Here is a 21029-nt window from a genome sequence, read left to right as displayed (position 1 = left end):
GGATGAAGAGTTTGGAGCAGGTCTCAATCACTCATTATAAGGCCTAGGCATAAGCATCACCTGATTCTGCAGCCATTACATGAGTAGCAGCTGCAGCCTTCAGCCTCAAGTGAACGTCCACTCTCCTGTCTGCCCCCAGTAAACAAACTGCACGCGCACCTGGGGCCAAATTCTGCGCTCGACAACAATGGGAAATAAAGGGAGTCAGACTATCAGAGGGTAGCCGTGTTAGTCTGTATCCACACAAAAAAAACAAGGAGTCCCGTGGCACCTTAAAGACTAACAGAGTTATTTGGGCATAAGTTTTCGTGGGTAAAAAACCCACTTCTTCAGAGGCAAGGGAGTCAGACTGATCAGCATAACCAGGGGCGGGATTTTGTGAGTATTTGCCGTGCAAGTGCATTTGGAAGTGGATTTGAAAACAAGGGAAAAGTCCACTTGGAGTTTGGAAATTTTTTCGTATAGATAAAGAAGGCAGGAATACAAATTTATTAAAAAAAATTGGAGGCCAGTCTTTAGGTTCAGCCACCTCCGTGCTCCCCTGATCCCACGACTGGCTATTGGTCACCTAGCCCCCTGTGTAACTTAAATTGTTCAGCCACAGGAGGGATCCTTCCAAGGGAAGGAGAGAATTAGATACAATGTCTGAAATGAAAAGTGGAGAGAGAGAGAGAGAGTTTCTCCAAGAGGGAACCTGATGGATGCAGTTATGGCTAGAGACTCCAACAACTTAACCGCCTAACAATGAAAGTTACCAGGGGAAGCCATTTCCCTGCAGGGTCCTGCTATCACCACTGTATCTCTGCAGGAGTGGCTCTCATGTATAATTGGTAGGCCCTGTGTAATAATCTATCCCCAGCCACTGCTACAGAGCAACTGTACGGTGTCTTCCATCATGGCAAGCACTCTTTGGCTCATAGTTTCAACAATCTCTGAACTGGTGTCTACAGTCGATTGTTGTGAGACCATTTCCCCATGCCAGGTTAGCAGCTGTGTTGTCAATCCCCAGATTCACAGACTTTTAAGGCCAGAAAGGACCATTCTGGCTATCTGGTCTGATCTCCTGGGTCACACAGGCCACAGACTATCAGCCAGCGATTCCCGCATCAAGTCCATCACAATAAGAATATTCATTGGAATAAAAACTGGACTGAAGCTGTTGACAAAAAGTGAAAGATTCAGTTCAAATCCGGGGGAAGCTTATACGGTATAGCAGGGGTCGGCAACCTTTCAGAAGTGATGTGCCGAGTCTTCATTTATTCACTCTAATCCAATCTAGTTTCGCCTGCCAGTAATACATTTTAACGTTTTTAGAAGGTCTCTTTCTATAAGTCTATAATATATATGTATGGAAAGTAAATCAAGTTTTTAAAATGTTTAAGAAGCTTCATTTAAAATTAAATTAAAACGCAGAGCCCCCCGGACCGGTGGCCAGGACCCGGGCAGTGTGAGTGCCACTGAAAATCAGCTCGTGTGCCACCTTTGACATGCGTGCCCTAGGTTGCCTACCCCTGCTATATAGAAATAAACAACAAATGAACTCTTCTAAAAACAAGACAAAACCGGCCTGATTGCCCACTGTCTTGCGCCTCGTGGAATCGTTTACATCTGTGTAACCTGAGTGAAAACAGTGCACGAGGCTGAAGAGTTCTATGATTCTATAAGGCAGTGGCAGGCTGTATCTCCGCAGAATGGAAGCCTGCTTCCTGTTTATCGGCAATGCTCCTGGTGTGGCTCACTCATCACTGGCATTGTCTTCCACCTAAGGCATGTTTTATCAATGGAACACGTGCTCTCAATACCTACCCTGAACTGACCACCGTTCCCATCATCCAGCTCTAGAATATAGCCTTCCACCTGCACGGTCGACAAAGGGGGCTGTTTCCAGGACAACGTAGCGCTGTTGTTGTGGGTGCAACATTCTTCTAGCTGTAGGATCGGGGGTGCCGGCACTGGAGAGGAAGCTAAACAAAAATTAGTGTAACCCTGGCTTCTACGACCACAGTGGACATCAGGCATAGCAAGTGCATTCAAATTGCTGTGAGGCACGTAAACGCATGCACATTTTCGCCGCTATATGGAGGCCATGTTTATAACTTTGTTACCCAGCCTGCATTTCACGCTGGATTAAAAGTAAAATCTCATGGGACTGCGGCATGGAGGAACAAGAAGGGACTGTTTTCTCAACGTACCTACCATCAGAAGCTTTGCAGAATTTGGGTTTTCATCGGCTTGTCAACGTGAAATTTTACTGGGGCTACTTCATTTTCTCTTACATTTTCTTTCTAATAAATTTTGGATGAGCGTGAAATTATAGCACCATGCCCCCACCTATGAGAGTAAGGCTCCCATGCCTAATCCACTCATCACAACGCCATAACCAAAGACCAGGAAGGTCATAGGAGCACCTCCCCGATGTACTCTGAGAGTCTGGCTGCAGAGGGACAGGCATTATCATTCCCGGATGAGAACACTGCCACTGGTTGTAGCGTCAGTGGAAAGAGTGGGTCTAATTCACCTCTCTGTTACCCCAGGTTTCCGCCATGCAAGTTCATTGCAATCAAAAGAGTTACAGCAGTATCGATAGAATAGCGGAGTGGTGAGTTGGGCTCACGGCCTTTGCGATGACTTGTGGCTGGAAGTGCACCTGATCTTCCTCACGGTGGGTCATGAAGGAGCAGTAATTTGGGGGGGGGGGGAGGGTGTCACTGTGATGGGTGCGGTGAGCCACATATAACAAGAGATAAATATGTTTTCAATTGTGCTAATTTAGTGCAAGTAAATGTTCTGGGTGGACATCGCTGTCGACCAACGTTGGCCAACGATCCTCACCACAAAGTCTTGCCACTGTACCTCAGCCAACCCACAGTTACCATTCCAGAGGGGAGCATAGTGTGGACTCCATGGATACGTCTACACAGCAGCTAAACACCCACAGGTGGCCCAGGTCAGCCGACTCGAGCACACAGGGCTTTGGCTGTAAAATTGCCGTGTAGATGTTCGGGCTTGGGCTGTAGCACGAGCTCTAGGACCCTGCAAGGGGGAAGGTCCCAGAGCCTGGCCTCCAGCCTGAATCCAAACATCTACACTGCAGTTTTACAGCCCCACAGCCTGAGTCAGCTGACCCAGGCCAGCCGCGGCTGTGCGGCGGGTCTGTTATTCCAGTGTAGACGTACCCCGGGGGCATTCATGGCTGGCCTTCTTTGCTGACTCACTCAAGCAAATTGCCAGAGTCAGTTGTAGGGGTGGGTTTTGTCGGTGCCCATGTCCATTAGGAAGTGTACTGAAACCACAGCAACAAATTCATTTCACGGCGGCCGCCAAACAGGGATCAGCCGGTAACTACTTTCCATCTCCAGTCTTTGTTGGGTTAGAACCAGCGACGGAGAGGAGAAAGGCCAAATAGCCCATAGCCAAACCTCCTTGTGTGCTCCTGCCCAAGACAAAAAGGCATTTCATGGTATGTTCTGCTCCAGCAGGAGCATCAGCTCATCTGCAATAAACAAGTAAAAGGAAGGAGGGTCTGTTCCTGCTCTACAAAAGATGTGGGGTGAGACCCCACAGGGAAAGGGGACCCTCTTCTCCTAACACATAGCTGACCCCACCGTGATACTTAACCTCTCTACTGAAACATTTACTACCACCTTTTCTCTACCATAGGGGAAACACCCCACACATTCCCTTAGTCCAAACTTAGAATCATAGAATCATAGAATATCAGGGTTGGAAGGGACCTCAGGAGGTCATCTAGTCCAACCCCCTGCTCAAAGCAGGACCAATTCCCAACTAAATCATCCCAGCCAGGGCTTTGTCAAGCCGGGCCTTAAAAACCTCCAAGGAAGGAGACTCCACCACCTCCCTAGGTAACGCATTCCAGTGCTTGAACATAGTCCAGCCCCGTTCCCTATCTATATAGCACTTGCCAACTTGCACGACAGGAGAGCAATGATATGTATTACAAGCCAGTCTGCCAGGGGGAGAGGAGAAGGAATTACTTTTAATGATTCCACAGGTACAGCTCGGCTGCATCAGAACTTTTTGGGCAGAAGTCACAGCGGGTCACCTGCTGAATTAGTGCCAGATGGGAGTGATGTGTAGGCGTCACAGCACAGGCAGGTTTTAAGGAGGGACAACTGCTAAGTGTCTTATTCGGCATAAGTCAGTGGGTACGTCAGACACCTGAACATGTAAACTGCGGCTATTCCAGCACCGGGAGTGGGGATTGCCTGCTCCGCTGAGGGTGAAGGGAGGCTTTGCATTTGGGGCAATCCTGGTGCCAGGGGTTTTACAGATTCTTGGCAAATTTTGTCTAAACTGGGCCCACAGGGCCCGGGTGGCTGAAGTCCCTCAATAGCAGAACGACTCTCGTTCTCCAACAGCCTAGTGGCAGACCAGATCTCCAGCTTCTGACACACCAACAAATGCGCAGCTCTGTGTTTCCCCATCTCACAAGATCCCCAAAGCCACAGGCTGGCAGCTGTGCTGCAGCTGGCACCATTTAAAGGCGCATCCCAGCAAAGCAGCAACTTGGCGGCCTTTCTGGTGGGGTCTGTCTGCTTCACGGCTTCCCCAGATTGTCTCGCCTTCTCAGTCCTAAAAGACCGGAACAGGAAAGGCACAAAGGGGAGGTGAATGGGAGGCGGCAGGTGGTAGGGACGGTGTGCAAAGGAAAAGGTATGAACGCCGGAGGAGGAAACGGAACTAACAAGAAAGGGAAAAGAGAAGCCAGATGCTGGGATTCAAATACGCTGGAGGAATCCGCAGCTGCCCTGTTAATGGCCCCCTAGCACCACAGGAGCAGCACCAAGAGGCCAGATCACAAGCCAGGTACCATACCTGGGAGACATTAAGCCATGTGGCTAATGTCTGTGGCAGCCTCCCCGGGGTTATCACTATTTGTCTCGGATGGCTTCTCCGGTGCGCTTTGCGAACAGGCTTTTCTCCAGCAGCAGTGAGACGTCGTCCTTCCCCAGCAGTTTGTTCCCTATGGCTCCAATGCCTGGCTTGTTCCCTTCCATTCCTCAATTCCGATCTGTTCCCCCTTTACCCAGTATCTCAGCGCAGGACCTTCTCCCACATCGGTGCCTTAGGGCAGGAGCTGCTCCCTGGGGTTAGCCTCAGGAGTTTTGTGTTCTGAAGAACTGAAATGGTGCTTCCTCTCCCTGGTGGGCAATGCGCCCCTGGTCCCACCGCCGCAGAGGGTGCAACTGCGCTGGCGGCAGGCTATGTGGAGGAGCATATACGCCAGCCGTTAAGGCGGCATCAGCAGCAGCAGGTTGGAAACCAGCCTGTTTACGTCCATATCCTATGTGCCCACAGGGGGTGGGGTCTTTCTACGTGGCAGGCTGAGCACTAGGTAATGTATTCCACCCTCCCAATAGCTTGTCTATACAGGAGACTCTGCTGTATTCTCCAGGGACGAAGCGCACTCCCACTCACTCGCCTCATTCCTTTCGGGCCCTTTCTCGGCCTGTCCCTCCCTCGCCGAGCATGCTAGGTACGGTCCCAGCATGAGCCGCCATTTCCTTCCATGATTACTTAGCTCCGAAAGGAAGGGGAGGGGCTCAGTCATCTCACATCCAATATCAGAGCTCCAGAATATGGCCGTTCGGGGCTACCTCCAACACGGCTGCAAAGGGAGAAGAATAAGGCCCTGCCCCTCCAAACCGAGTAAGTAGTGGGGAGAGGGCAGCAGGTGCCCACCCGCTGCTTGTCCCCTGAGCTAGCACTCAGGGAGGGGCAGAGCTGTACCCCTCACTCCCCCATGCCAGCCAGCCGAGCTGGAGCATGCCGCATGCTTTTAAAGACTGAAGCAATTTACTCCTGCCCAGCGCAAGAGGGGGCAGCAGCGGGATTGTAGCTCTGAGGGGAACCTCTGAGACCCAGGGCCTCCCCATAGGTTGGTGCAGTTTGCGCAGCACCTATTGCTCAGGCCTATGGCGTTCCTGGCCCATGTCTGGAAATGGTATTCGTTGTGTGGTTGCCCAGTTACGTGATTCCGGTGAATTCCGTGTGATCTTAATGCAAAGGGAAAGACAGCTAAGCCAGCAGCAGACTTGCTTTTACTAATTAAAAACATACCCTTAGGCTAAATTATTAAAACAAGGGAGGAAGGAGACTTCCCACTGCCTACACAATTTGTGTGCAAGCTGCAGAGACAGTTCAGCCCTGACTGAGTTTGACCTGAGTTTCAGTCTTCACTACTCTATTAAAAATATTGCCGTTGCTTTAAAACAATGGTCCCGTTAACTCATGGTGAGTCATGGGTGTGCTTTTGACAGCCCTGCCAGATGCGTCCATCACGATTAATGCTATTACGTGAAACACATTCAGTGAATTAATAACGATGGGGCCATTGTTCCAAATCGTTACCACTGCAGAGGGAGCACGTGGTTACGAGCTTTTTGTGCCTAATTGTCAAGGTGTTTGTCATGTATCAACTAATTGCACATCAGAACATCCAGTAGAGACAACAATGAATACACAGGGCCAGACCCTGAGCTGGTGACCTTGAAGTCCATACAGCTACACCAATGGACACCAGATGAGAGCTGGCCCTTTGTTGAACGTATGCCAAAGCAGACAATAGGTGTAAGCTTGGCTCCACCCAATCACAGTTTGCCGTGTCACAGCCAATTAGCATCTTCTTTCAATTGCCAGGGACTTCACAAGTCAGAAATTGCTCACCGGTTGTGCCGGATCTCTGCGCTCTGTGAATTAATGAGACTTCGCAGGGGTAGACCACAGCAGAACCAGTTGCCCACGAGGAGAGAATAGAATCAGGAGGAAATTAAAATTAAGATGAAGTGCTTAAAAAAACAAATAACAAAACAAAACACCCCCACCCCCAAAAACCAAAAACAAATGAAAAAAACCCCAAGGAAAAAGCCAAATGATCTGGATGTTGAGGTTCTTTGCTATAATGTAGCATGCAGAATGTTTCTGGCATGTCTAAGATGATAATGCTCTCGGGCTCAGGCAAATTTGCATTCTGGTTTGAAAGCTGTGCTTTCAGTCAAGACATTCAAACTGGAGACAGACAGCCCGTTATCTAGGCAATGCAAACCACCGTTCAGCAGCGTGTGTGTGAGCTGTGGGCATGTGTGTAGGGATGTAGGCATTTCTTTATACTGCTTCAAAACACGTGAGAATTCCCACCAAAGCCAAAGGGACAGTGTGCATCAATCAGTCCAGCAGGATTTGGCTCAAGTGTGAAAAACCTCTTCTCCTTCGAGATCTGCACAATTGGGGAGCAGGCGGCCTCAGCATCATGGGTTCGGGACTATTTCCAAAGCATGGCTAGGTGCAGCCGTGCTGTCCCTGACTCTCATTTCGAAGAGTACACCCTGGGGAGCCAGAGATGCAGGGACAGCTGGATGTTCCCGTGGTTAAGACAAAACTGAGCCAGGAGGCAAAGAAAACAAGAAAACCACGGCTCGTTCTGACTTCCTGAGTGATCTCACACGAGTCATTCAGCCTCTTTGTGCCGTGGCTTAGTAACCCTGATATCCATGGGTGTTGTGAGGCGAAAGCGATTACTACTTGTGACGTGCACTGGCCTTTTTGGAGGGACGGTATTACATCAGATCCCAGTGCTGAGCCCCTCCTGCGAAACACGGGTGGCCCTGCCATTGTCAACTGTTTGTACATGGCACTGAGGAAGAGACAGTCCTTGCCTCCAGAAACTTATCCTCTAGACACAAAGGGTGGCAGAAAGGAAGGGTTACTACCCCTACTTCACAGCTGGGAAACTGAGGCCCAGCGCGATGGAGTGACTTAACCAAGGCCCTGGAGGGAGTCTGTGGCAGAGCTGAGTATTGAATCTGGAACTCCAGCTCAGTACAGTTGCTTAACCACAGGACCTTCTCTGAGGTTTTAAACCCTACCTTCTTAATTTTTATTTGTAAGGGAACAAATATCTTAAAAAACAAAGTCCGTAGTAGATAAAATTAGCTCCAATGTGTTGCCCCTGTACATCCGGTGACTTGTCATTAAACCCAGAGACTGTGTTGAGCACAAGCCAATGACAGGTGAGTGTTATTTGCTAAATGGACTGAAGATAGGTTCTTACCTTTCATCTGCACAAAGTCGAGCTGATGGATGGATTGCAGCAAAGGCGCACTGTCCAGGTTCAAATCAAAGTCTGTGGTCATCCTTGGGGTCAGCGTCCCTTTTCCCCACTGGTCCTCGGTCAAGTGCACTCTCCTGATCAGAGCATCGGAAATCTGGTGGCAACAAAGACCACACCCTCAGCTATTACACGCCACTCGAGCAAGTGCTTTGTGCCCTAGAAAGAGCTGGTTCTTTATGACGGTAAAAGTCAACAGGGCTTGAAATCAAAGGCTTGGCCCACGTTGAGTTTGGACATCACTAAAGTTTCACGGTGACTTGAGTTTTGCCGTTGACTTCAATGCGGCCAGGGTGTCACCCAAGGGCTCTACCGGGACCGTTCATTTTAGGTTCAGATTTGTAAATCACTTCAATCAGAACCAAATCATGTATCTGGAGCTACCGAACATCTTAGTTAGGCCAAATGAGTCAATGCCATCTTATGGGGGTGACCCAATGCCCAGAGACGTCAATGCAAGGGCTTTCACTGGCTGCAGTGGGAGCTGGAGCTGATTCTTATGAACTATTATTGTTCTTGTGAGCCATGTATGGAGTCTGTCTCCCATTGAGGGCTGCGTATTGTAATATTTATTCTAGAGATACAATAAGAATCTTCCTCCAAACTTTTCTCCCAATGTCTGTGTAAGCCAGTGTTCTCACAGGACGAATTCATTCCTGTTTTGCTTCCGACCTTACACACAGCCTTCGCCAGCCTGTTTCAGTCTCTGACATCCACGTAAGATTTTTTCTCCGTACAGAGGGCCAGTTTCTGATGTCCTTGCTCACAATGAGTAGTAATTTTGCACAGTGCCATTGAAATCATGCAGAGAAAGGTGCTACTCACGTGGGTTAAGGGTATCAGGACCTGTCTCATAGCTAGTGCCGCTGCGTTTCTCGTGACCAGCCAGCAGTACACACTCTTAGAGCACAGAGATGTGTCTCCCTTATTCGGTCTTCATTGACAAGTAATATCTCTAGAAATACACAGCTAATACAGGGTCTGATCCTCCTCATGCTACAGGTGATGGGAGTTTAGCTGCTGAGTTCCAGTGGAACAGGACAGGGCCCCAAATTACTAAGGAATCTTCTTAACATTGTTACTGTTCTAGACTGAAAATGGCGGGAAGAAAATCTCCCTAGCCTAGATGACTATACTGGGCCCAATCAGTATGACACCTTGGAGCCCTCTTCCGCACCCCACAAAGCACTGGGATTGCATCAGCCCGTGGTGCAAGGGAGAGCAACCTTACCCTAGCTGGTAACAGTGGGGTCTGTTACACTAGAAAGCAGAAGCACACTGCTGCTGGCCATGTCTCCTCTCCTTGGCCAGGCCCCTGACATGCCTCCTATGCTGGTGGCAGTAAGGGGATGGGGGTGATGTAGAGCTTTAATAATCCTTTACAAAGTATTTTTAGACCTTATATATATACACTCACGCACACACATATATCATAGAATCACAGAACTGGAAGGGACCTTGAGAGGTCACCTAGTCCAGTCCCCTGCACCTAAGGCAGGACAAAGTATTATCTAGTACCTAAATATTCCTGATGGGATCGGCACATTCTTCTAATGACAATGAATATGGACCAATCAACCTGGGGCCGTACACCTCCGTGGTGTAGCTCCACTGACCTCACCCCAGTTCCACCAGGGATGAATGTGGCCTCTGGATCTGCATTCGCTCGCTCTCCCAGCCAGCCCAGCTCTTCCTTCCAACGGCACGTGGAAGTGAACAGCCACACACCCACCTGTAAAAACCCACTTGGGTCATTCTCTTTGATGACCTCCAGACAGTACTCCATCAGGCCTGTGGTCTGGCGCAGCTTGACTGTGCAGTGAGAGATCTGGTCTCGTACCACCTGCAACGAGACGAGGAGAAGAGAGTTTCCAAGTGCAAGTGGAAGCAATGAGGGTTGAAGGGAATGCGCCTGCCCCCCAAAAGTTAACAGGGGCTTTGCCATTGGGAACAGGATCAGACCATGAGAGGATGAGACTGAAGAAATCTGTCAAAGGATGGGAGCAAAAGACTAAAGAGAACATCAAAGACAGGAGTTAAATAATTGGACTCCAGAGCCCTGAATCCATGAAGAGCACACAACTGGCATTGGATTCATTATTCAAACTAGTGGGTTAGATGTAGCTCTGCTCTCTGCACACCATTAATACGAGGAAGCAACACAGAAACAGCTGAGTTCCAAATAACCGTTTACTCGCTATACACAACACACGTGGCCCAGCTACAGATAGACACAGCTGGTTGGGTTCTAGTGGCTTCTGCAGCAGAAGACAGGGAGACCCACTAGAGGGTTTCCAAATTATTCTAAAAGGGGGCTACCTAATTCCTGTCATCCTCAGCGGGTGCCGATCAGTGGAGTGACTCTGTCTCCAAGGAAGACGTGCCAGTTTATCAGCTGAGGATCCGGCCCTGTATTTTTAAACTAAACCCATATAAACGTCAACATTATCGATTATTATTAGCAGTAATAACACCTGGTCCTTATCTAGCACGTTTCATCAGCAGATCTCAAAGTGCTTTTCAAAAGAGGTCAGTATCACAATCCCCATTTTACAGACCGGTAAACTGAGGCACAGATTGGTGAAGTGGCTTGCCCAAGGGCATCCAGGAACAGAGCTAGGCCTAGATCCAAGGTCTCCTAAATCCCAGTCCAGTGCGCTATTTACTTACAAGGCTACACGGCCTCCTTCCCTTAGTGGTGGGCTGTAGTGAAAGTAACTTCTTCCCGAATGCCAGTGCTGTCAGTAAAAATAGGGTCCTCAGATGCCGCCTTCCTTTATTCCAGGGGCGACGTCTTTCTCCATCAACTCTTTCCACCTCTGCACAGCTCAGCTCAGCTCTCCCTCTGCTTTGAGAGCGACAGGTGGGAAGTGCTAGATAAGAACTAGGTGGTACTACAGCTAGCAGCTGATAATGCTGCAGTTTATATTTTTTGATCAACGAATAATCAACTGTTCAGTCCTGCAGGGTGCTGAGTGCTGAGTCCGCAGCACAGGGCACATCAGAGCAGGCCCTACGTTTGCAGGATGCAATCACTGGTGTCACTGGGTAATGAGAACCGTGGAAACACATGCAACTTAATCCATAGATCTGGAGGACAGGTCAAGGTGAATTACTTAGTGCTACCTACAAATGACCAGCAAGAATCCATCTGCAAGAACGCCTAGCACGCCACAGATACAATCACTACATCTCTCTTTACAGTCCCTGTAAAATCACTACTTCTTTATGTAACTTTCCCTGTGGCTCTCCAGACCATGTTCTCAATGAAGATGCATCAGTTCAATTGTAGGGGATTCCTAGAAATGGAAGTGTTGCATGACCCTGGTGGTGGAATACAAAGGGGTGCACTGACCCTGATCTGCCCAGAAAAAGAGCAGCAATTTATACCAGACGTCTATACCGGCAGGAATCACAGATCATCACTGTGTTGAGTCCTAGTAACTGGAACATTAACAGGCCCATCTTTGACCCTTCCCCACAGCCTATGGTGCTTTTTCACTGTGAGTCACTGGAATGAGTCAATCTTTCTCAGCTCTGGCACTTGGGTCTCCTGATAGTGAGTTCTGGAAGATGGCTTTAGTGACTGATATAATGTAATATATTACATTGTACAGTGCTTACTGCTTGCTAGCACTTCAGGGCAAAATTCTCCCCTCTAACCTTTACTGCCAATCTCTTACCTGCCATGATGGATTTTTGCTGAATATTCTGCACTTATTCAGCATACAGAACTTCAACTGATGTCAATGGAAGTTTTATGCACAGAATACGCAATAGAGATTTTTCACTAAGGATAAAAGATCTGTAGCACAGATCAGTGAGAGTAATTTTATCCTGTTGGCTGAATGTGCCAATGGCAAGTCTAAGACTTTTTAAAAAAACGAGCTCAAAGCTCTGTAAAGTTCTCCTTTAGGCCTCAATCAAGCTAACCGATTCAGTAGATCCTATTTATTTAATGTGTCATACAGACAATAAAGCATAGAATCATAGACGATTAGGAAGAGACCTCAGGAGGTCATCTAGTCCAACCCCCTGCTCAAAGCAGGACCAATCCCAACTAAATCATCCCAGCCAGGGCTTTGATGGGATGTTCCATCAGCATATGCAGCAACAAACCATTTGAAAAGCCTGCAGTAAATGGAACTGGAGAAATCCCGAGGTCACAGTTTTGCATTCATCGCTACAGTAGTTACACCACAGTATCTATGTACCTGTGATTCACCAGCCAGGTATTTGGATAGACAGTACTATTGGCAAGGTAGCTTCATCTGATGACAAGTGAAATGTATCACGCAACCATCCTCATTGCTCAGATACCGTAAGGTGAAATGAAGCACGCTCTAATCTTCTGCACTCAATGTGACTGTGCAATTACTCTTTCAGGCCAATCAGTGAGATCTTGTGTTTCTCAGGTATAATTTAACCACCTATACATAATTACCTACCACACTGAAAACTGTCCAGAGCTCCATGTCACTCAGGCTGATATGCCCACTTATGCAGCAATGCATTAGTTAAAGGATTGCCAACAAATAATTTTCTATATAGCTCCTGATTTGTATTGACTCTCCACTGTGTGCAAAAAACCCTTTTGCTGGTTTTATCCCTCTTTCTAGGAAAACATTACATTCGATTTGATTGCGGTGAAACTGAAGCCAGGGTAATCCCCTTTGGTTTAATTCTCTGGGTCTGAATTTGCTTTCACTTATACTGATGCAAACCAGGTCTAAGTTCACTGAAGTCAGGAGTTGCACCAATGTACGGAGAAGAGAATCAGGTCTAGGCTGTCCACGCACCAGCAACCCTAACCATAGCAACACAAGAGCATTCACAGCTCCGGAAACAGTGTTAACTAGTGCACTGTTCAGGTAAAACCAGCAGGGGGAGCTCACACATTGTTTTTTGGTATGTTCCACCATACCAAAGTGGTGAATGCTAGTTTGCTTTTAATTTTGTGGCAGCATGCAGTAGAATCATAGAATATTACGATTGGAAGGGACCTCAGGAGGTCATCTAGTCCAACCCCCTGCTCAAAGCAGAACCAATCCCCAACTAAATCATCCTAGCGATGGGTTATCTATCTTTCAAGGCCAGGCTATAATGCAGAGAGGCTGCCTTCACCAAGGCATGGCAATTAGAAGGGCACATCCGAGTTCTGCCCTAAACATATTGAAGATTTCCCTATAATTATGAGGAAGATGTAATTCAATGCTAATTTGATACCCAAAGGAGCTGAAATGATTATCCTGAGAGGGAGGAGCACGACCTAGTGGCCAGGCCAGTAGACTGGAGCCCTGGGTTCTACTCCTGGCTCTGCCATTGACAAACTGTGTGACCATGCCCAAATCATAGCCCTGCTCCGTGCCTCAGTTTCCCTCCTTTATCTATTTAGATTGTGAGCTCTTTGGGGCAGGGACTGTCTCTCACTATAGGTTTGATCCATGCCTAGCATAGAACCTCTGAGCACAAGTGTAATACAAAAGATAAGATATAAATACACTGTCTTCTAACACCAACCAGCTCCTCACAACGCTTCTATTCCTTCCGCCAGCAATTTCTCAAGAAGCTCCTCTGTACCCAGGCTTATGAACTGGGCTTTGGCTCTTGTCAAAAAGCTGGTGCCTCCTGGGGAGTGTCGTTCCTGGCTCGGCTGCTGTTCTTTCCAGAGCACATTGCAGCGAGTGAAGGTCACTGCTTCCACTCATTTCGGTCGCTTGATGTACTTCGACATTTTCAATTAACCAGTTTTAACCACAGCCCCATGCACAGCAGCTGTTTGCAGCACAATGTCTGGCCCTAAACTCAGGGGGCTAAAGTCTGCTTTACCTTTCAGGGGAACGGTGCGTAAACAGATTCCCTGCTAGCAAAGGCGTCAGGATGGTTTCCCTAGTCACTGCAGACATGGCCTGCCTCTGCTCTGCAGCCCAGCTTTTTAAACCACTTCAGAGCATCGTCAGGGCTAGTTTACAAGGGCCAGGGGAACCAAGCTCCTGCACTGTCTAGGGGAAACAGAAGTAGGACTGGGCCCCGAGAGTTTCATCGCCTGAATAAGCTGAGAGCAACTTGCTCACTGGCCAATACAAATCTAATCCCGTCTATACCTTTAACACTGCTCCTCTGGGACTTGGCACCTCACTCCAAAGCCATCTCTGCTGCTCTCGCCATTGTGTCGAGCACATGACAAGTCCCGAGACCCCGCATGGGTTCTCATTCGCCCTTAGCTTCTTGGTTCATTGGGGCTGATTCCCTGCTGCCTTGTAACCTGGTCTAGTCATTTATGTCCGGCAAAGTGGGTGCAAAAGACTCCTTGGGCCAGATTCTTGTCTCAGCTGCTTCGGTTCTAAACCCCCTCTAATCCCCCAGTCTTCAGGGGTGGTACTCTGGGGTAAGTAAGGGGACGTCTACATTGCAATACACAACTCGAGGCCGGCCTGGGTCGGCTGATTCAGGCTCGCGGGCCTCAGGCAGCTGAGCTGTCGCATTGCAGTGTAGACATTTGGGCTTGGACTGGAACCCGGGCTTTGGGATCCTGCAAGGACAGAGAGTCTCAGAGCTTGAGCTCCGGCCCAAGCCCAAACGTCTATACCGCAGATTTGTGGCTGTGCAACCCACGTCCCACGAGCCTGAGTCAGCTGACTTGGGCCAGCCGCGGCCATGTCGACCCCGTGGCCTTCTCAGATTCTCTCCTCAATGGCAACCATTCAGATGACCTGATTCGGGCCATACGGCTGCGCTGCAGGATAAGCAGTCACTGCCCAGTCATGGAACCTGCTCTGGTTCCTAAAGTGCACGTCGACCACAAACACCAACGCACCTGGAGAGACTGTGTGTTTCTCTGTCGGTCGGACCACGGAGGGGCTGTGTAAACACCGTGCCAAATGCACATAAAAGCAGCAGCCTCCCCTTCATCCCATCCTGCTGTGAAAACGCTCCCCTGGGAAATGCGCCTACTGCTAGGGAGGCAACAAATATGGGATTGGCAAAACAGTCTTTATCTTCTAATCTTTTTTGCAGCTTAAATCTCGGTTCAATTCTCGCCGGATAATGAATTCATGTGCTTCTCCCTACAAAGTCAACGCTTTAATAATATCATCCGTGGAATCACCATCTGCTATACCTGGCAGTGCATGTACATCTCAGACCGTTTTATTTTAGCTAAGCGTTAAATTAAGAAAATGGTTTCAAGGAGAGACTAAGGTCAATGGCAAGTCAGTCTAACCCGGGGGCCTACTGCAGATCAGATGCCCAATGCTGGTTCACATAGGCCTTGCACGCTTCATGCACTGTCTGTGTTACTCGCTGCGAAGCAGAACACACCGAAGCGTACGTGCAATAGACAATGCAAATGTATAGACGGATTGCACTGCAGAGCTCAGGCACTGGATGTGTGCGGATGAAGCACTAGACTGAACATGGGAATTTTAAACCTACAATATTATGCAAAGTCAAAACACTGACGATTGTCATCAGCAGGGTGATTAGCTGGGCCTGGACCAGGTCCAACACATTTATGAAGCAGGATTAATGAAATTCCCACGTATGTCAATAGACGCTGTGTAGCTGAGGGTTCAGCTGTGAGCACAATTGTCCTGCACTTTGGGTCCAGCACTCACACCACAGAGGCAGACCCAGTCTGCAGCTGCAGGGCCTCCCTGTAATTCATGCGCTTGAGCAGGAGGGACCGCTGGAGCTTGCATCCCCAGGGAAGAGGCTGGGGGCTCCACCACTTAAATTAAATTTATGGAGATATCCCATCTCCTAGAACTGGAAGGGACCTTGAAAAGTCATCAAGTCCAGTCCCCTGCCTTCACTAGCAGGACCAAGTACTGATTTTGCCCCAGATCCCTAAGAGGCCCCCTCAAGGATTGAACTCACAACCCTGGGTTTAAGAGGCCAATGCTCGAACCACTGAGCTATCCCTCCGCCCCCAAACCTATAGATCCCACTGGATTTACCAGCGCCCTGAAGCGTCTACACAGTCACCTTGACCTCTGCTCTGGAGCCCATCCCCCTTGCTTCTGTGCACAGATGTGCTGTTAGGGGCTCCCCTGGACCCCCCCCCCCACCGGAGGGAAGGGAGGATTTTCCCAGGGCAGAGGGGGAAGCAGAGATTCCTTGGGTTTTGCCCGTAGGTTAGGAGTTTTGAATCTGGCAGTGAACAGCTGGCCCAATCCTGCCCTTCCAAAGCACAGCTCCCGGGAGCGCCGACAGGTGGGCGCCTGTGATTATGGGGGGAAAGTGGGGCACACCCAGAGAGAGCATTCCAGCCTTCCGTGTCCCCCAAGCCAGGATCCGTGGGACTGAGCTCCCCTCTGGGCACATGCATCTATGGGGGAGCCTCGATTTTACATGGGTTCCCCAGTTCCACTTCCGGCATCGCTGGGGCAACGCATACGAAAGCTGTGCTGCTTAGTGCCTGAGCAATGACACGTTGGAACCATGCATGTGGAGCCCCCTATGTGTGTGGTCCATCCCTCCCAGGCTTAATAGGGAGGGGACAGTCTCCCCTACAGAAGCATGCCCCTCCCCCTGGAAGGGCACTCCATGGGCCTGGAGATCTGTGTGTGTGTGGGGAGAGGTAGGAGTGGCTGGGAGAAGGGAAGAGCCAAATCCCTATTGTTCCCCCCTCTGTATTCCTTTCCCTTGTCCCTCTCCTCAGAGGTGGGATCCCCATGGAAGAGGTGTCCCTGGGCCATCCACTGGCTGGAGAAACCTGAGCGGAGCCAGGCTGACAGGGAGCCCATGGAGTGCCCTTCTTGGGGAGGGGGGGGTGCTTCTGTAGGGGAGACTGCCCCCTCCCTATTAAGCCCAGGAGGGATGAACCACACACATAGGGGACTCCCCACTGGCAGGTCTGGAGATGCGATCCAGCCCAGGGACGGACTTGAGGGTTTGTCCCCAGATGCCACTTCCCTACTTGCATGCATGTGTTCGATGGTACAGCACCGACTGCCGTCCAGCTGCCTAGAACGTGGCTCTCAGACCTACTGCTAAGAACAGTCCCCGTGTCTAGGAACATGTTGGGAGTGGCCACCTTTCACTCAGAATCCCCGAACCCCAAGGATGGGAAAACAAACCCTGCCCTCAGGACTGTACCAAGCAATAGAGCAACAAATCCCCGTCTGCTTGTACTGACATATCCCCATCCCAATGCAGATTTCCTCTTATACTTCTGATGGACAGAATCGCCCCCCTCCCCCAACATCACTGCTCGCCTGTGTTGTTAAAGGGCACGGGAGCAACAGCAGGTAAGACTGGGAGGTCTTTGGCTGGGAGAGGGCAGTTCAGAGCCCCAGCAGTCTCCTGAATAACTGTGCGAAGGCCACACACTCCTCTGGGGTGCAGCTTTCTTTGGCTACCGTAGCACAAGGCCCACTCCGGCTCTGTGCTGCGTGGGAGTGCTGGCCAGGGACCAGGCCACGTTGGAGTCCTCAGCACGACCATGCAGCACTTATTTCCTGTGCGTCCCTGCGTACCAGCAGGGGTGGCCAGTTAAGGTGCCCACCAGGCCCCGAGGGTGAGGTCAGGGCCCCCTGTGCATACGCTGCAAGCAGCAGCTGGCGCTAGGCAGGGTTCGCTCTGTTCCTGCTGAGAGCAGCGGTAAGGTGAACTCCAGGGCCAGTGCAGCGTCCCACGCCATCAGGCCTTAGGTGTGTGAGGAGAAGAGGCAAAATCCAGCCCCAGACCTAGCCACCCTCCTGCATTGCTACTCCAGTCTCTGGGCTGGGAGAGCAGCTGCTGTCCCTCCGTGCCTCTGAACAGGGAATTAGGCCCTGGATCTCTGTTGGGCTGACTCCTGTGACTTCTCCCTGAAATACCACCACCTCTGCGCTGGCCCGGAGACTTCCCCAGCAGTGCCACGGCAGGCGCTAGCCCCCTGAATCGGAGCAGATTTCATCCATAGTAAGCGCCGGGGCCATCCCATGTGCTGATGTCACACCACACCCCTGGGTGGGGTATCAGGAGCAGGGGCAGAACCCGGGACCTTTGGCTCTAAGAAGCATAAGCGGCAACTACTTGAGCTGAAAGACTCAGTAGGTCTGGGCTGTAAGTGGCCCATCAACGTCTCTATGTGACCCAGTCACCACCAGAGGGGGACAGAGCGCCACATGGAGTGGGCCCGGCCTCGCTAGTAGCTGTGCGTCCTCACACCTCAGCCCCGTTATGTCCCTTATGCCCTAGTTCAGTGGGCTCTGGTACTTCACTGTGTTTAACAGCCAGGGGAAGGGAAAAGGCCCCCTTGGGATGCAGTAATTGCCACGGCCCCCGTGCCTAGACCTCTGGTGAGCCCCTCACTCAGTGCCCACAGCTGGGCCAGAGGGGCCACCCGGGGAAGGGTGCTGGGAGGAGAGCAGACTCCATTGGTCTCAAAGAAGGCAGGTGTATCAGATTTAAAGGGAAGGCAAACTGAATCTCAATGAAACGAGCCCCCTTCCCCCGCTCGACACCTCCTTAGCTCGGGGCAATTACCCTTTTCAATGTCTAGCTCCAAACCCACTTCACGGAGAGCCTCGGTAACCCTTCAAAGGCCACACAGCCAGCACAGGGAAGGCCTGCCCTTGAAAGGTGGGCCCACATTTGTAGCTGGTCATGCAATGGACATCTCTGGAACCATAAGATCCCTCCAGAACCTTGGATTGGCTGAAGATACTGAGCTGGTGTAACCCATACATCTCCTGGGTGTGGTGTTCTGTCCCAGCTAGTGGCACCAAGACCACTGAGAGAGAGATTATGAATCTGCTCTAGAGCTTAGCTAACAGCCTGTTGGCTTTTCGCTCATGCTGTAGAGGCTCATGCACTAAGCTCCAGAGGCCCCAGGTTCAATCCTGATGACCGGGGTCTGTCGGTGTTACACTGGCTCTAGCTGCAGGGGCCTGAATTCCGTTATGCTTGTACCATCCATAAATGGCTGGACTCATCACCGATAAACCTGGCCCTTGGTGACACGGAGTTTTCCTTTGGCTTTTCCTAATGATGAAGGTTGAAGTGTAATGATCAGGGCAGTTATCTATCCCCTTATATAACTGTAACCGTAACTCCCAGGCAATCACAGAAACAGAAGCAAGATGGTAACCTGAGATTGGTTCTCTGTAAAGTGTGGGTTTGCAATGAACCCCCAGTACTGGGGACACAACTGCTAGATCCATCTAATCCGCATACACACACAAATCAGTGTCGCGGTGCTGCACAGATACTGGTCAGGTGCTGAAAATGGAGGGCATTATAATGGGAGAATTGGATACTTTGCTAGGAGTCTTTTTACTTCTGTGCTACTCAGGTATTGGATTTTGTTGCTTGTCTTTTTCAAGCGAGGCACACCTCTCTTGCTCATAGAATCATATAGCTGGAAGGGACCTCAGGAGATCATCTAGTCCAACCCCCTGCTCAAAGCAGGACCAATCCCCAGATTTCTATCCCAGTTCCCTAAATGGCCCCCTTAAGGATTGAACTCACACCCCTAGGTTTAGTAGGCCAATGCTCAAACCACTGAGCTATGGTGTGGCTTACTAGATTGGTCTTTATTCCTTGAGTTTAGGAGCTTTCCATTTTCCTTACCGATCTGCTAGAAACAAGCATGATTATCTAGTCAGCAGGAAGCTGAGTAGCAGTAAAAGGAGCGGCAGCAGGTCTGCAGAAGCCAACGCCTCTTTGTTACTTAGGGCTTGTCTACACTCCAAACCAGTACAGCTGCGCCACTGTAGCTGCTGAGTGTAGACATTACCTACGCCGATGGGAGAACCCCTCCCGTCAGTGTAGGTAACCCACCTCCCCAAGAAATGGTAGCTAGGTTGATGGAAGAATTCTTCTGTCGACCTAGGACTGCCTACATGGGGACTTTGGTGGGCTTAGCAACGCCACTCACGGGTGTGGATTTTTCACACCCCTGACCAACATAGTTAAACTGACCTAATTTTGTAGTGTAGACCCCAGGCCTTATTCTTGACTGTGAATCTTTTCATTAGAAGAAGAGTCTGAAACAACGACACTGAAAATCCACTTTTCCTACAAACCATTTCAGGGCTAAGGGACTGATCCTCAGTTGGTGTAAATGGGCAACACTCCAGGGACTTTAAGGCAGCTATGCTGAGTAGGGTGACCAGACAGCAAGTGTGAAAAATCGGGACGGGGGGGGTGGGGGGTAATAGGAGCCTATATAAGAAAAAGACCCAAAAATCGGGACTGTCCCTATAAAATCGGGACATCTGATCACCCTAATACTGATTGACGTGAGCTGATCAGCTGGCCCTCCGTTCATGCTGGACAAACACCGGAGTGGGGCAGCGGAGCTGAAATGACGGAGCAGAGACTCCTTGAACCACGCTGCCTAAATGCATGAAAACTTAAATAAAAGCTTTTCCAAAAATAGTTGCAAACATCTGCCAGATTATATAAGGGCCCGATCCAAACCCCACTACGGTCAATGGAAAGATTCTCATTGACTCCAGGGGGATTTGGAAAAGGCCACAAGAGTCCAGAAACTCCTCTGCATGCATTACTTTGGAACGAGAGCATTGAAAGCCAATTTCAGAAGAACCTCAAGCATTTGACTCCTGCATAAATAAGAAGTCTCCGGAGGGCAGTCTCTGGGTGATTAAGAACATACAGTATTCATCAGCTTACAGATGAAAACTGGGATCGCATTAATTTTGCATGGAAGTAGATAGGTTACAAAGCTCTCCTGCAAGTCCCACAATGCTAGGATGCAAACCAAGCCTTGCTGAATTATGGAACATGCTGGGAGGAGGCTAATGGGATGTAACTGAATGGGTAAGTCACGTTGGGGAGTTTGGCAGTGCTGGGCTGGAGGTTGGGAAAGAGTTCAGAGCAGCTGCATACAATTCGGTGGTGATCTCTTCGATAACGCAAAGGGATCTTTTTTTCTTTACATGCTAAAGGG

At 49.8% G+C, this 21029-nt stretch overlaps 1 protein-coding gene across 1 annotated transcript in view; it reads right to left on the bottom strand.

Annotated features, from left to right (window-relative positions):
• The window catches only part of TRIM9 (tripartite motif containing 9), a 64322-nt gene that overhangs the window by 29137 nt on the left and 14156 nt on the right, over positions 1–21029 (bottom strand). The window contains exons 4-7 of the mRNA XM_029912093.1: positions 9861–9971; positions 8072–8225; positions 6688–6726; positions 1807–1964 (exon numbers count right to left, since the gene is read on the bottom strand). Coding sequence (XP_029767953.1) covers positions 1807–1964; positions 6688–6726; positions 8072–8225; positions 9861–9971 — 462 coding nt within the window. The remainder of the gene's footprint in view (positions 1–1806; positions 1965–6687; positions 6727–8071; positions 8226–9860; positions 9972–21029) is intronic.

This window comes from Terrapene carolina, unplaced genomic scaffold (genome assembly GCF_002925995.2).
Source record: "Terrapene carolina triunguis isolate 2854851 unplaced genomic scaffold, T_m_triunguis-2.0 Scaffold189, whole genome shotgun sequence".
NCBI lineage: Eukaryota > Metazoa > Chordata > Testudines > Emydidae > Terrapene > Terrapene triunguis.
Note: the sequence above shows the minus strand (reverse complement) of the source record. Positions and strands in the feature narration are given on the sequence as shown.